Raw genomic sequence first — 16,980 nt, 5'->3', positions numbered from 1 at the left:
AGTCATTTATATTGTCACTCTGGAATGTGCACTAAAGTTTTATCATCCAACAACATTGGAAAAACGTTTTTCTTTCATAACGGTTCAAATTGCATGGACAAATACAACACACTGTGGCTTTAATGCAATGTAAATTACATCAAAAATAAGGTGTTTTATTTTGTTCAGAACATGAGTGCGTCATGCTTGTGTTTTGGGGGGAGGGGGTTAATAAGAGACCAGGAAGAGAAATGGAGCAGTAGAGTAGTTCCATTGTGACAGAGAAGGAACATGGTCGTAGTGTGATGATAATAACCTTACTGGACCTTATAGTTCCTCTGGATAACAGCACCCAGATAAAGGAGATTCAAGACGAAGTGGTCACGTCAATGTTTTAAGGTAGAGAACATTAAAAACAAGAGCGACCCCCCCCCCTCCTCCCACCCTTACAAGAAACGGGGGGGTCGAAGTTCACAGGAAGCCGAGGGGCTGCCATCTTTCTACTGCTTGCTGCTGTTAGCGTCTACATGCTACACGGACGGGGAGGGCTGCTGCTTTATGTTTTTATAAGGGAATAATAACATTTAAATAACAGTCCTCTTTACTTCCAACAACGGATCGTTGCGAACACTAACTGGTCTTGGATGAGTCCGGCATGGAGAAGGTAGTGGAGCCGTCTTGGAGTTCTTCCTACACCTACCAGGTGAGCAAACACAGCGCGGAGATGCTACACAACCTCAACGTTCAGAGGAAAGATGGAGGCAGGTTCTGCGACGTGATCCTCCGCGTCGGCGAGGAGAGCTTCCCCGCGCACCGCGCCGTGCTGGCCGCCTGCAGCGAGTACTTCGAGTCGGTGTTCAGCTGCCAGGCGGCGGAGGAGCAGCAGGAGGGAGGCGGAGGAGGCGACGCCGCCGCCAACAACAAGGAGCTGGAGATGCACACGATCAGCCCCAAAGTTTTCCGAGACATCCTGGACTTCGCCTACACGTCCAGGATCGTGGTGCGGCTGGAGTGCTTCCCCGAGCTGATGACGGCCGCCAAGTTCCTGCTGATGAGGTCCGTGATCGAGATCTGCCAGGAGGTGATCAAGCAGTCCAACGTGCAGATCCTGGTTCCTACGGCCCGGGGAGGGGACGCCAGTCTGTTCCAGGCAACCTCGGGGTCCTCGGACCCGGGCTTCAACCAGCAACAACAACAACACCACCACCCCCACCAGGATCACGTTATGGTGAACGGGACTGGCATGTTGGTGAACGGAATCCCCGGATCCTTTGCGAACAACGGACAAACGCACATGGAACAAAACAACAGCAGCGCCGTGTTGTTGGAGGAGGACGACGGCGGCGCCGAGGGGTCGATGCCCGTCCTGCAGCCCGTGGACGGGCTGACACTACCCGAGGAGGAGGAGGAGGAGGGCTTCCACGACAGCGGCGGCGGCTCCTCTCCCGGATCAAAGAGGAACAACCGGGGCAGACCAAAGAAAGGCACGACGGTCATGGAGCCTCTACATTTTAACCACAGCACGCCTATCAAAGACAACGCTTTGTTGTTTCCCTGCAGAACGTGTGGCAAGGCGTTCACCGAGCCGCAGCGGCTGAAGAACCACGAAGCGCAGCACGGCGCGGCCACCGGCGGCATCAACAACAACAACAGTGTGCCCACGGAGGGTGGCATCACCCTGATATCTCACCACCCGCAAGCGGGGCTGTTGGTGGAAAATGGCGTGCCGTCGTTGTTGGTTCACGGCGGCGGCGGACTCCCGCTGGATCATAACAACCGTAAACGGGAGCGGACCAGGCGACACGTGGGCTGTGACATCTGCGGCAAGGTGTTCCGCGATGTCTACCACCTGAACCGACACAAGCTCAGCCACTCCGGGGAGAAGCCCTACGCCTGTCATGTGTGCGGCCTTCGCTTCAAGCGCAAGGACAGGATGTCGTACCATGTGCGATCACACGACGGCTCCGTGGGGAAGCCCTACGTCTGTCAGAGCTGTGGGAAAGGGTTCTCCAGGTGAGTTTATTAAAGACCTGGATCCGATTTCTAACAAAATGTCTTCTAAATCCCAACAGTTTTCTGAAAACACCTGTTTCTATATCAGTGGTGCTCATACTTTTTCATGTCAAGAACCCCCAAAATGATATGTATTTTGCCACAGACGCCCATCTCAAAATATGTTGTTCCAGGGACCCCCAGAAGCAAAGATTTTTCAAAAATAGCAGATCTACAAGCTCGTAGCGCGGCACTCTACGAGCTTGTATATCTGCTATTTTTGTATAGCCAAAGTGTAAAATAATGCTTTTTAGCTCAAATGAAAAAGTGACACAGATGCTTCTTCAGGTCTTAATGGGTTAATATGTAAACTTGAGTCGTTTGTTTGGCTTTACTATTTAGAGCCTGGACTGTGAGTGTGGCTTCACCCCCAAGGCCTGTCATGTTTTACATCTTCTCTAGGCCAGTGGTTCGCAAATCTTTTAATGTCAAGGACCCCCATGGCTCTGAGAGTGTACAAATGGGTCCATTTGGTTCCAATTGTACACATTCAAGAGTTACAGACCTGTAAGGGTCCATTTGGAACCCCGTCAAGGAACCCAGATAGTCCCAGGACCCCACTTTGAGAACCACTGTTCTAGGCCAATGATTCTCACTTCTCAGCTTTTTTAATTTCAAGGACCACTTGTTTGATATGCATTATTTATTAGGTCACACAGACACAGACAATTTGATACGCTTTTCATCGCCTGGGACCCGATTCTACACTGAATATCCTCAGTGGTTGTTTGAGTCTGAACAAATAGAGTACAAATAGAACCAGGTTCCCTTTGTATACTCTCAGAGTCTGAAGGGACTTCCTAATGATTCCTCAATCATTTAGCTGGGAACACCCTTCAAGGACCCATGGGGGCCCTGTACCCTTTAGGACTTATTTAGTGTGATGGTCGTTATAGTGGTAATGGATGAATAATGTAGATATCACACAAGTATTCCTAATCACAACAAAAGTACAGTAGTAATAAATGAGATTTTGGGGTTATTGACAGCAAAACCGATCACTGACTAGTGACTAAGCACTAACACCTTAGTGCAGGGGTCTTCAACGTTTTCAGGCCAAGGACCCCCTAGTTGAGAGAGAGATGAATCAGGGACCCCCTATATATTGTATTACATTTAGTTTCAGATTCAACGTTTTTTGTTTACTTGGTATTGCTCTTTTTTCCCTCTACACCTATACCTCTTTGCCAAAAATAGCCGATCTACAAGCTCACAACAAGATTAGCTATTTTTGGCTAAAGTTCTCCTCAGAAAAGGGATGCTAGGGTTCAAGTGATTGAGGTAAAAAAAAATCATATCACACAACGATTTGGCGGACCCCCTGTAGTAACTCTGAGGACCCCCTAGGGGTCCCGGACACTCTGTTGAAGACCCCTGCCTTAGTGTGTCACTCTTGAGAAAATCACATACTCTTTGCTTGACAACTACTTGTGGGTCTGTGGGATTATAAATTAATACATTTAAGTTAATTTAAGAAGTATTTAGCATACTAATATTGATAGATAGAGACTACTTTATTAGACAGAAACGTAAACGGCACCAGTTACAGTTACAAAAGGATAGCTCAAAAAAGTCCAGGAGACTTCTTTCTATTGTGGTCCTATGTATTCAATTCATCCACATAGCATAAAAATAACACCAAAATAGCATAAAAATAACACCAAAATACAATATCATCAACAAATATAAAACACTATATGTACAAAGTAGGAAGGGAAAAAATGGCAGCAGTGAATGCCATCTCCTTTCTATGGAAAGTGAGTTTACCTCCCCCTGTGGTCTCCTGAAAGATGGAGAAGGCCTGTTTTTAAGATTGCCTGTGATCCACATTTTTTTAAGGGATGGTGCAGGGCATTCCACATTTTGTTGGCAGAGTAGTGTAAAGATCATTTCTCCAAGTTTGTTCTATAGGTGGATGGCACCAGATAGTTGTTATCGCTCCCTCTAGTATTGTGGCTGTGGGAGTCACTCACTTTTTTGAAGTAGTCAGTCAGGTATGTGGGCATTGAGGGAAAAGCCCCTTTGACTAACTTAACCCATGAAATCCGGGAACGCATCTGTGTCATTTTAGATTTCTCTGGCTATTCAAAAATAGCAGATCTAGCGCCGCGCTATGAGCTTGTAGATCTGCTATTTTTGAAAAATCTTTGATTGATTCAATACTTTATTATCAGTTTGCCAAAAAAAAAGGCACGGTGGCGCAGATTTATACAAGAGAATGCTAAAAGGATAACCCAGACTCTTGGGCTTGTTTCCATTAAGGTCTGGTGTATTCATTTAGCATTTTGCAATGTTACTGGTATCGGTATCACAACAAGTCTACTGCTGGCTGAAACTTATCAAGATTTGTACAGCTGCAATGCAAAAAGTTAGACTAATAAAACATATTCAATCAGTTAAATGTACGGTATTTGAATTGATTCAAGCACCTTGCAGTGTATATATTTATACGTTAACATAGATTAAATCACAGATCTCTGATTCAGCGTGAGTTCTGATGCAGCAAGCGTTATATTCCCCCCTGAGATGTCTACTCTGGATGATTGTATTGCATTTTCACCTGGATTTACAAGTTCTGGTCCCAAAGGCCAAAGGTTGTTGCCTCAGTACAACTGAAAATGTTGAGACACTTGGACTTGATGACACAGAAGAGTTATTTTCCCTTTTCATTCCAGACCAGACCATCTGAATGGGCATATCAAACAGGTTCACACGACGGAGAGACCCCACAAGTGCCAGGTGACATTTGGGATATGTAATGAAAAAAAGGCTATGCCATTGATTTTCTTAACCTGCAAATTAAAAATGTCTGAGTTCATTAGTTCTTGCAATAAAATAAGTGGACAAAAAATGGACTGGATGTTTTTGCATATCATGTGAGAAAGGTGACAATGTTAATTTATGTCTTTCAGATCTGTAATGCTTCTTTCGCTACAAGAGATCGCCTGCGGTCACACCTCGCTTGCCATGAGGACAAAATCCCTTGTAAAATCTGTGGCAAGTTCCTGCGGGCTGCATATATGACAGACCACCTCAAGAAACACAGCGAAGGGAATCATAACTACTGTGGTATTTGTAACAAAGGTAACTGGCCAATATTACATGCTATACACTGCTATACTCTCATTACACATGCTACACACTGTATGTGCTCATATACAGTACAACCTAATGATTCCCATATTTCATATTCACAGTCTATGACACTGTATTAATGGCTTTTCAAAAAATCTTCAGATGTTTTCATTTTAAAAACAAACTCTGTCAGGGTTGCTTTTTAATTGGCGAAAACATTTCGCGTCCCACATTCCAATCAATAGCTGAGTTGAATACAAGATAAAATACCAGATAAAAGTATATTAAACGATTTGACCAATTACCACATTTATTTCAAAGAAAAAATACAACGTATTGATTTAGTAAAAAACAACAACAATAATAGTAAGATTTTTTTAAATGCAACATTTTGTAGATAAATGGTTTTAAGCCACAGTAAAATTACAACAGCTATTATGTTATTGCTAAGTGACATATTGGCCAACTTAGCAAGGAGCAGGATATGGACAATTGGCAAGTCCTGAAATCGTATTTGTCACAATTTCACGTAATTTCTCGATGACTGTAGGACAGGGTTGTTCACAATATGAGAAAGATTTGTGTTATTTTCTGCTCCATAAGGTCTGTACCTGAGCTGCATGAAATCTAAGCAGAATGAGGCCTGTAGAATTCTAGGAGAGGTTGGAGCATTTCATATGCAAGGAAATCAGTGTTCCCATTAATGTGATGCATGCAGGCTCTGCAAAATTATCTTGTACCATATTGTGAGTAGTACTGGCTAAACTGACTGAAGAGCAACTCTATTTAATTGCAAATTGCTTTTGTTAGACCAAACCCTCTTCGTACAGAATTTTAACACTTTGTGCAACCTTCTGTACACTGCACACATTTTTGGCTGAAGCCAATTCTCTCTGGCAGTTAAAACATTATAATAAAAACTAAACAATTACAGGGTCACCTGGTGGTTAAGAAATAAATACCTTCTATTTCTTTATCCGAGGAACACCACTACATCATGTACCTTCCACAAGGCCAACACTTGGATAAGCCTTGCATTCTTGTCCTCTGGTGGAATGTAAACTATAATGAAGCCCTGGTTGTGTTGTCTTGTGCTATATGGTTAGGCTGTTTCTTTCCCCACAATGTTGATGCATGGCTGGTGCACACACTGGTTGTCCTTTGTGAAGTCTGACCCGTCGCTCTAATATTGTGCATACATTTTGTACAGTCTACAGTTTGTATTTGTAAGCAGTGGTGCACTGCACCTGGTTATTTCCTACATGCATGGAAAGACATGAGTGGATGTTTGTTTTTTAATTGAGCAGTCACTATTCAGTAAATATGATCAGTGGGTTTATAAGGTTAAATACTTATTATACACACCAGTTCTCTCTCTCTCTCTCTCTCTCTCTCTCTCTCTGTCTGTCTGTCTGTCTGTCTGTCTGTCTGTCTATGTATCTATCTATCTATCTATCTATTAATTCCTGAAAAGATCAGAAAATGTGTCTCCACATTTGAATGCTTTGGTAATAGCTTCAAGTAGCGCCCATGATCAGGAGACGGTAAAACATTTTTGATTTGCATATTGCTATACAGCGACAACAATCTAGGACATTCCTCCTAAGTTGTTGGAAGTGGTATAGGATAGGGATGTCTGATGCTACGTGAACCTCTTCATGCTGCAGAACATAGTTTAAAACTGTAAACTCATCTGGTCTTACAATTCTGAATTTTGATTTACGGTAGTTTCTTTAAAATGTACATACTCAATTGTCTATCTATGTGTTGGCATAATTTGCCAACTTCTAATTAGCTTGAAAAGTTGGCAAGTTTTGGCTCCATGTAATTACAAAGTAAGGACTTTTACAAATGTAAACTTGGATTAGTGAGGGTTATAGCTTATATTAGGTTTTTCTACTGCTACTCTAGCTAGCAAAGAAACAACATGGTTCTACATCTACATCTCTCCTTCTCAAGATGCTTACCTGCATTTGCAGCTATTGACAGCCAGAGGGTGGCACCAACATGGACATAACCTGGATTAACTGGCAAAGAAAACCTGACAATTTACACGTGACTTTTGTTTTGAAAATTCTGCACTGTGTGTTATGTAAATAGTGCACTGGTGGTGAGTAAAATAGGACCAGCAGTCCAGCACAGATGTAATAGAATTTGTATTTGCTCTAGCAAGTCAGTGAGAAGTAACTGGGGATCCAAGCCAGATCTCACACAGGTCTTGTTTAATACGCTCATAGCTATGAAGGAGGAGCATTGCTCTGGCTCCTAGTAGGATTCACATGGATGTTCCTGTGTTTTTCAACGTGACATTTACAATTCAAAGAGATATAAATGCACTTCAGTCTTGAATTATCAATCTAACTCTCAGATAAACTCTGGTCTTAAAGTGTTAATCAAAGTTCCAGACCTGTCAGGATTGACATGTATAGCTGGTGATGAGTTTGAATGTTTTTGATTGCAGGAGGCCCCCTGTCATAAATAGAGCCGGGTGTCTCCAACAACTGCCCTCTCCTTTGCTCTTCTATGTGTCGCAGGTTTCTCCACTGCGTCCTACCTTAAGGTGCACATAAAGGCACACCACAGCTCACCACTGCCCCACCCTGCCACAATGCACGTATTTCCCGAGTCAAGGGGGGGGACACAGATGCACAACGGCACCCCTTATCACACGGGACGCCAGTGCTCAGTGGAAGGCAAGCAGCCGTCTGCTCCACCCCAACTTCTCATGTTTCTGGCTTTCATTTGCTCGGCTGCTTTTTGGAGGAAACATGCTGTTGCATTTTTTGTTTGTTTTTGTCTATGCTTGAAAACATAAGCGCACATCAACCTCTGCTGCCAAGCTGTTTTTCTTCATACATTGCTACTTTCAGATTTCATCTGCTGGTTGTTTTTCTGTTGGCTATCTATGTCGGTCATGTTCAGAACAGACTGCACTTATTGAAGATTTTGACTGCATGGCTATAAGCGGTATACCATGATATGCAAAGCTTTGTTTACAATTGGAGGTAAACAATGACTAAATATGATGTTTGCTTTCTCCACTTTGGACGTTTTGGTGACTTAAAACCAATTTAGATTAAATCTTTTTTTTTTGTAGTCAGATTGAATTAATGCAAGTTATGTTTAACATTAATTTCTTGTTTACATGAGTCAGATGTTTTCTAAAGATGTCAATAGGGAATTCCAACATCTTCAGGTCAGAGTAATTGTAGCTATGGTGAAGTGAAGCTATGGGATGGGATGATATGAAAATGACATGTCACGATTTTTTTTGTTGGCCCCAGCATCCCTATTCTGGGGGGAATGTTTGCCAAAAATAGCCGATCTACAAGCTCACAACACGTTGTGTTGCAGGTGCATCTTCCCCTTATGAATAAATTGAGGCACAAAAGTGCACTACATGTAATAGTTAGAATAAACACACAAACACATTCATTTGTCACTGTTAATGTTACAGCCATAGCATGTTTTTTATTAAGTATTTGGATAGTGTCATTCCCAAATAAAAAAGTTAACCTAATTGAGAACACACTATCACACTAATATATCAAGTTATCAACTGTCTTAAGAGTCCCATTGTAACAACGGACTGCTGTTTATGAGCCAGTGCACAGCATCCTAGGCTATAACAAAAGTTTTGTTTGTTGTGACTGGTGCTACTGAATGTCAATACTCAATGTAAACTGTTACGGTATATATAATAACTACCAACACATAATAATTATAATAATGGGACACATTCATTGTTTATGTTAACAGAAACTAGTACCTTTATCGGAAAAAAATCACTTCCATAATTTTACTGATTTCATGTGTTCAAGCACAGGCAGTCAGTTACGGTGCTAGTTTTATTAGACCTTTGTGAAAAATGGCTAAAGATATTAACCGTTATGGAGGATTCCCAACCCATGTTGTCCTCTTCTGTAAGGTCAAGACTGGGTCCAAGTTGTCATAGGTCATAGTTTTGTTGCAGTGTGGAAGGTAGACGACAGCTAAACTCTGCCTAGGTGGATAATGAAGATTTTATCTCCCATCGTGCAGTGTCATATGTAATGAATGTATATGACAGCCACAATAGTGCAGTCTTCAGAAACCTTAAGAGAAGGTCATTGCATTTTGTTTACAGCCAAGTATCATAATATAGGGATTAGGGAGGGAATAGTAGGAAGCCTTTTTATTTGATTTTGCCTGCGTGTTTAGCATGGCCATGGTCGTATGAAGTGGAGTGTGTTGCTGCTTGGCCTGTACATCACCAGGTGGTCTGCAATGCGTTGATGTTGCATGATTGTCCTAATGTGTGCTCTGTATACAGTGCAACATTTGAAATGTGCTTTCTTTTTAATGAAAACCAGGTTCTTAGAGACAGTAGCACAACAAATATTTATCTTTAACCCACAGTCGCACTGGGGAAAAGCTTATAGTTTAGTCATTTTTCTTTCCTGTCATTCAGCCAGTCTTTGTCCATTAAGCTAATGGCTGAAAACCTATGGTTGGTTATCTTTAAATTGTTGATTTATTGTGAGTTTCATAATAGAGTTGGTTTGCAAAAGTTTGCACTCTGTGTTGATTTTAAAGTGTGGTTTAGATAGTTAAATCTGATTATGGACAGTGTCTTTATTCTGCTATGTACTAAATGTTATCTTAGACATTTCATAAAAGGACTAAGCATAATTTTACAAAAGATGGCAGATGGTGAATTTGAATAAACAACAAAGAAGTAAGTCCTGCAAGTAAACATGGCCAAGAATGATATATCATTATATATCATATCAATTTATGGACTGTACGGTTGAAGCTAAACCTTGTTTCATTTAATATAACAAGCTATTTGTCTCCAGTTATGTAAAAGTTTTGAAAGTTTTGTACCACACACAAGTGTGTCCATTTAATTCTTAAATGGTTTGTTTGTCATACAAGAGGCCTATGCAATGTAGCTTTGCCATTATCAATTACTTTTGATAATGAAATATCTGAGTTGGAAGCTACTGTGCCACAGACACCAGGCCCCACCAATTAGCAATCTGTTGGAATAGTGATTAATTCACCTTTTGTCCCAGTGATCTGACTGAAGTAAGAATCAAACAAGTGAATGCTGCTTTGCTTACTGGGTCTGAGGATTACAGACAGTAATGCAAATATCAGTGGTGAAATGAAGGTAATTCTATCTTGTGTGGTTTCCGCTGGCCTGTTATGTCTGTCCCTCCCCCCTTCCTCTCTCTCTGGCCGGGTGTCGTGTAGACCTGTGCGCCAGTCACCAGCTGCTTGTCACCTTCCCTGAGGCAGAGGGTCGCTTTCACAGGCTCTCTGGAACCCCGGTTCTTCCCCAGCCGGGCCCTCCAGCCTTGGGCCTGCAGCCTGAGCTGCTGCTGGGGAAGTCAGGTGGGGCTCCATATTTCTGGGAGTGTCGCTCTGCCGGCGCACCTGGCTTCCCCTTCCATGGCCCTCTTGCAGGTCAGTACAGTCCAGCAGGAGGGTGGGCGGGGGTATGGTGCGAACACAGCCCACTGATTGGACGAGCACGGCAGATTCCTATGTGGACATTGGGCTAGATGATTGGACCTTCCACTTCTAGAATGAGTTAACTGTAGTCACATACAATGATTGCTCATAAGGCAGTTTTCCAGATTGATTTCTCAAAGAAGCATGTTTTGGGTCAATTCATTGTTACACTTTCCCCCCTGCTATTTAGAGCACACAACTACGCACTTAACTTGAAGCCTAAACCTTAAACTGTTTCAGGTGGTTGTCAACTACTGCAAAATGGTTTTTAAATTAACCTTGTTTTATATGTATATTGTGCTAATTCAAGTCTCTCTCTCTCCTTGCATCTTTGTCTTTTGTCTCTTGCTCTTGTCTCTTGGTCTGTCCCCTCCCTCATACTCTGGTGACCTCAGACGGGCAGGAGAATGCTGGGAAATGTCCACATCTGGAATCTGAGGAATCGGACCCTTCATTTGGGGAATTGTCCAATGGGAGCGAGCTCAAGTCTCCACACAAGCCTGACGGGGAGGAGCTCGAGATGTCCTCTTTAGCCTGCAACGGACCCTCGGCCGGGGCGCTAGCTTCTCCGGAGGGATCCAAAGCCAAGACGGATCCCGAAAAGAAGTTTAACTGTGGCATCTGTGGTCAGGCCTTCCGCACTAAGTCCTACCTCAACAAGCACCAGCATCGAGTCCACAAAGCCCAGAAAGGCCAGACGGGGTCTGGACTGGGAGAGCTGGCTCCCACTCTGAGCTCTCCCTTCTCCCCTCAACAGAACATGTCTCTGCTCGAGTCCTTCGGCTTTCAGATAGTCCAGTCTGCTTTCGCTGCGTCGCTGGTTGACCCCGAGGCAGGTCAGAGTGGGATGGACTTTGGAGGGAAGTGACATACTGCTGGGAATTCTGTTATATTAAAAACCTCTCATGCTTAGGACAAGGTTTGTTTGATGGCCCCCTGCCCCGCCCCCGAGATCCTATTTTATTTGGGAAGAATTTTGCCTCGAGAATAGTCTGCTGTTCATTGCGTCGCTCACTGTGCATTCAGCTCTGCTATTATTCATGGAGTCTGACATACGTTTCTTTCTGTTTCAGAGTGGGGAAAAGCATTTTATTTTATCTTTATTATAATACATATTTGTATTTTCTGAAATGTTGCAAAGGATTATTTTTAATCGGATCATTTTGAAGTTTAATGACATTAGTATGACCTTGTGTTGTGTGTGTGTGTGTGAGTGTGTAATCAACCTTTCATAGCTACTTTTGTTGCGCAAGGTCAGTCGTTTAAATTCTCACAAGGTCAGTCGATTAATGACTTATTGTCGACTCCCCCTCAGTTTTTCAATGCTATGAAATGCATCACAAACCTATCATTTGCTATTTGCATTTTAAGTGGCTCATTCTTGGTTGCTTTTACTTGCTTATTCTAGCTTATTCCTATTTACTCAGAAGGCTGCAATGACACGTCTCCTTAAATTAAGGACAACAAGATCAGTGAATCTGTTTATTTGAATATTGTACTCTGCTGCTTTCAAGGAAATATTTCTTTTTTCCAAGTTTCTTTCTTTTCTTTTTTAATATATGGTAGGGGTTAAATTCTGCCTTACACATTTGATCAAGATTGTGTGCTGTGTAGAATTCTGCTACCAGTCTTTTGTAAGAGTTTAATTCAAAGGGGTTCACATTATCACATGCATAACAAGCTCATGTTTTATGGCATATTCATGAAGGAGCAAAGTATCATATTTTAATGGCTTCTTCAAATGTTTCACCGCTATGGTTGGTCAGCCAGAAAATCATGTCAAGGACTCAAGGTTTGAGACCTTTTAACCCATTAAAACTGGGAAAGCATCTGTGTCATTTTAGATTTTAGCCATCTATCTATCTATCACATTGGTTGGCTATTCAACAATTTGTGCAAATCTTTGAATATTGCTTTTAAAGCAATTTTTTTTACTCAAATCTTTGCTTCTGGGAGTCCTTGGAACAAAATATTGTGAGATGGGGTCGGCAGCCAAATACATATAATTTTGGGGGTCCATGACATGAAAAAGTGTGAGAACCACTGATATAGCAAACATGTTTAAAAAAAAAAAAACTGTTAGGATTTAGAAGACATTTGTAGAATCGGCCTCAGGTCTTAATGGGTTAAACTGCAATGGCTGTCAACCAGGATAACAGAGTTTGTATTGAGAAAGTCATAAAGGAAGAAGTTCTACCAGTCAGTCTTACAGTATCAAAGAACTGGTGTTAAAGTGCCACCTATAAAATAGATGGCATAATCTCGCTGTCTAAAATGAATTTATAAGTTCATTTTGATCACGTTCCATTAATGTGTAATGAAGACGCCATGAGCTTGTTATGAATGCCTTTTGTCGAAACCCCTCAAATAAGAAAGTTTCCCAGTCTTTTTTGGCAATCACTTAAATGTGAAATCACTTACGTGTATTATAATGGGGACCAAGTTGAGGTGTGACAATTATAAATTCTAAGAAATGTAGATTATATTTTGTTAACTTATTCATGCCCTCTATGTTTTGTGTACAAAGTTTTTTATATTGTTTGTCAAACAAAAATCTTGTGGTTTGCAAATTTTGATAATTTTTACACGCTAAGTTATGTTAGATACAGAGATGTGTGTTTCTTGGTGTGTGTGTTTCTTGGTGTGTGTTGTGCAACAGTGATCTGATTTGAAGCAGGATTAAGGCCATTACTATACAGCTTGTGGGCAGGAATTGGTGAGGAGGAGCCTGATCTGCCCTCCTCTTGACTGGCAAAAACCCAATGCAACCATCATTAATTCAAATCATCCATTACTTTGTATTGACAATGTTTCTTTCTCTTGTATTAGGCTATGCCTAAATTAGCCACCCTATCAGTGCCTCTCTTCTGTCAGATTTGCTTGTGCTAGAGGTGAAGAAGGCATTTCTGTACGTTCCCCGTTAACGCTCAGTCAAGTGCGTAGCCCGTCACCCTCTATCACTCTTAGGGCCCTTTTCCACCACGGTTGAACCGGTTCCGTTCTTTAATTTTGCCTAATTTTGAACCGGTTCAGAGTGTTTCCACTGAAAATGAATTGGTTCAGTACCCTTAAAGTTGGTTCGGAACTGGAAACAAAAAAATACTTTCTTGTTAAAATATTTTTCTTGCCCTGAACTGGGAACCAAAGTGGGCATGTCACTATTTTACATGTTGGAAGATGCAGATATGATCTAAACAATGGCAAAAGCAAGCGGAAAAAAGGCAACTGGGGCTCCTGCTCCCCGGGCGGGCTCTCTATGCTGCCCCCAATGGATCTACTTAAAACTGGTGGAGAAAAAAAACGCAAGCCAGTTCGCGTCTGGTTCCGTGAAAGCACCACGGTTCCATGAATCTAAAACAGAACCAGTTTTAGAACCAAAGTTGTATTGGTGGAAAAGGGGCCTTATTGTGGAAATGGAACTGTGGTTTCAGAATGTAAATGGGTGAAACAAAATCACTTGGCTCATACTTTGTCATTGAGTATCTGTGAGAGGAACAGGCTTCAATGAACTGTGCACTCCAGTCTACTTGCAGCTGGAGCTAACCCCTCAACTTTCTACTTGGCTTTCTTCTCTTTCTTGTGTGTTCTTTAAGCCTGAGTTATACTTAGTTATGTGCCGGTGTTAATCCACTGAAAATGGCAGATCTGCAAGCTCACACAACACATTGCAGCAGGATGCGTTATGGGCTCGTAAATGTGTTATTTTCATTGAGAAATACTGGCGCGCAACTAGGTTTCATCAGGCTTTATTGCTATCTGCCTCATACTTAACCCAATTGATAGGTCTATTGTTATGAATTAATTCGTTAAATAACCTCATGATATAAATTGAGTTGTTAATGTAGACACCAAAAAGCTATTTTATTACATAAAATGGTCTCTTTTGATTTCAGTCAAAACACTGAAAAACAACAATGTTAATTGAGCAGATTTGTTGGGCACTGTAACTTGTACAAAACACGTGTCATATTGAATCCTAACTTAAAATCAGTTGTAGATCATCAAACCATTTTTATCGTTTAATGTTAACCATTTAACATGGTACATGGCAAATCGGTCGGCAAAACAGGGAAAGAATGTTACATGAATGGATTGGGGGTGTGGGTATGTGAGTGTTTTGAATTGGTTGGCTTTCTGTGTTTGTTTCTGTGTGTTTGTTTCCTGGTTTGCTTCAGTTTAATTGTGGCTTATCTTAGTCTATTAAATTCAGTACATTCCTACATTATTTATGATTATATTGTGATTGTAACAAGTGTATATACCATTCATATACACATACTATATATATATAAATATATATATGATCAAACCAATATATGATCAATGTTTGTCAGTGATTGTCCTCTTACGTGTATATATTTTTTTCCCATTGTCTGTTATGTAGAGGGATATTAAGTTATGGACGTTTGATTGAGTGTCTTCACTGCGTACAGAGAGTAAACCTTGTATATGCTGTCTTGGTACACAGTAAAATCCTCAGTGACAATTTATCAATTTTGTAAGAATTAATTTAGCACTGAGTATTTCACTGTGTATATGAGTTGAGTTGGGGACTGAGTGTCGATCACTGGTTGGTGACAGTATAGCGCCACTGTTCACTGTACTCTCAATTTGCTCTGGTAGTGACACACACTGCCGGTTGCTCGATTCACCTCTTTGACCAATTTGTTCACTTTTTTTGGATCCACTCTGCCGTGATGCACTAGTATTTACTCTGTAGAGGGAATAAAGGGTGTTTTTTGAGTTGTTTTTTCCAACTAAAAAAAGTGGAAGACGCTATTAAGGAAATGTATACCGTTATGTTACAAATTCTCAATATTTAATACATGGTAGTAAATTCATTGGATGTTATGATTTGTCTCATGTTGGTACTCGAATATAAAAGATTTCATTGACTATTTAGGCCTAGATACTTATTTGTTTCTGTTTTGATGTTTGCTTTTGGTCTGTTGCAAAGTGCCTTCCAAATACTGATTGTGCACAGCAGTGGATTAAAACCTCTTTTTTTGAAAAAAGGTAGGCAAAAACATACAGAGTGACTTGCATCGACACTTTTGTATAGACCGACATGGACAAACAAGATGTACAATATGTTAACTTGGTATTTTATCATTGTACTCGAGAAGATTGTTCCGAAAACATGTCAGATACATGTTTTATATATGTCTTGGGACATATTTCAATATAAGCATACTTTTCTATAGATATTTGTTTTTTGTACTCTGTTACTGAGTCTCATCTCTCTTGTTGGTGCAGAGGTGAGTGTCAAATAAATTGCATTTGAAAAAGCTCCTACTATAACCTCATTTTGTCAGTTATTTGTTGTCAGTAGACAGTATGATATACAGTTTCAATTGAAAACTAGTTTTGCCATGAAAAGTGATACAACGTTAAATATATATATATATATATATATATAACAGGTGACTATATCCTCTCCTGCAGAGCCACTGGGATTAACCACATTTAACCTGATATCCCTACTTTAAAAAAGTAGGCCTACATTGTGCTTACAGTAAATTGGCGATCTACAAGCTCACAATGTGGTTCACCATGCATGTGACCAACAAAGTATAAGTCAGGATTAAGTTAGAGAGCATAGCTTTGGTAGATATTAAAGGCAGATTTTCACAGGGCAACACAAGACACAGTTCTGTTATGAAATGACATGTTTGATTACTCAGTTACTGATGTCAGGTTTGATTGATTGATTGAATACTTTATTAACAGTTTGCAGATTGTTAAAGGGATGACACAAAATGGGGTTGTTTCCATTGTGGTCCTATGTATTCAATTAATTCAGACATTTAAAGACATAGAATAATATACAATAATAAACAAGACATAATCAACACTAGTAAACGTGTATGTACAGTAAACATGGGGGGGGGGGGGGTTATACTTTCACCTTATCTTTACCGTATACTTTATCTTACTATTGCTGTTAATACCAGAGTAAATCTGGTCGGCAATTTCATTTGTCTTTCAGTTTGTAATGTATAGTCAACAGCAAATGCACCAAATGTTCTCCCTCCACTAATAATAGCCCTTAAATGCTGTTATCGCTACACCTGGAGAGTGACCCTGACAGCTACTATTATCAACAATTATTTTAATAAAGCATTATGACAGGAAAGATGTTACATATTTATTAAGTGTGCTTTGAACATCTAATTGTATGACTACTACTATCAACCAAAACCTAGGACATCTAACTAAAGTGGACATATCAAGCCATAAACTCCTTCCTTTTTTACAATTCAAACATTAGCACTCATTTTCAGGCCAGAGTTACATTTCTAACCATATCCTTTTGTCTTAGCACTCACTCATGTTTTCCATCTATTTGTATGCTTCCAAAAGTGCAAAAACATC

The 16,980-nt window shown here is 40.8% G+C and overlaps 1 protein-coding gene across 2 annotated transcripts; it reads left to right on the top strand.

The window, feature by feature from the left end:
* patz1 (POZ/BTB and AT hook containing zinc finger 1) lies at positions 1-15,609 on the top strand. Of its 2 annotated transcripts, XM_084062284.1 has the most exons (5): positions 1-1,992; positions 4,707-4,770; positions 4,944-5,115; positions 7,641-7,799; positions 11,001-15,609. In XM_084062284.1, the coding sequence occupies exons 1-5, from the start codon at positions 635-637 to the stop codon at positions 11,471-11,473; spliced, it is 2,226 nt and encodes a 741-aa protein (XP_083918410.1). In that variant the 5' UTR covers positions 1-634; the 3' UTR covers positions 11,474-15,609. The 2 variants fall into 2 exon arrangements, with proteins under 2 accessions (XP_083918410.1, XP_083918411.1); XM_084062285.1 differs by lacking the exon at positions 7,641-7,799.
* The last annotated feature ends 1,371 nt before the right edge of the window (positions 15,610-16,980 follow it).

The sequence above is a fragment of the Gymnoscopelus microlampas genome, assembly GCF_963454915.1.
Source record: "Gymnoscopelus microlampas genome assembly, chromosome: 7".
Classification (NCBI taxonomy): Eukaryota; Metazoa; Chordata; class Actinopteri; order Myctophiformes; family Myctophidae; genus Gymnoscopelus; species Gymnoscopelus microlampas.
This window is presented reverse-complemented; position numbering and strand designations above follow the sequence as displayed.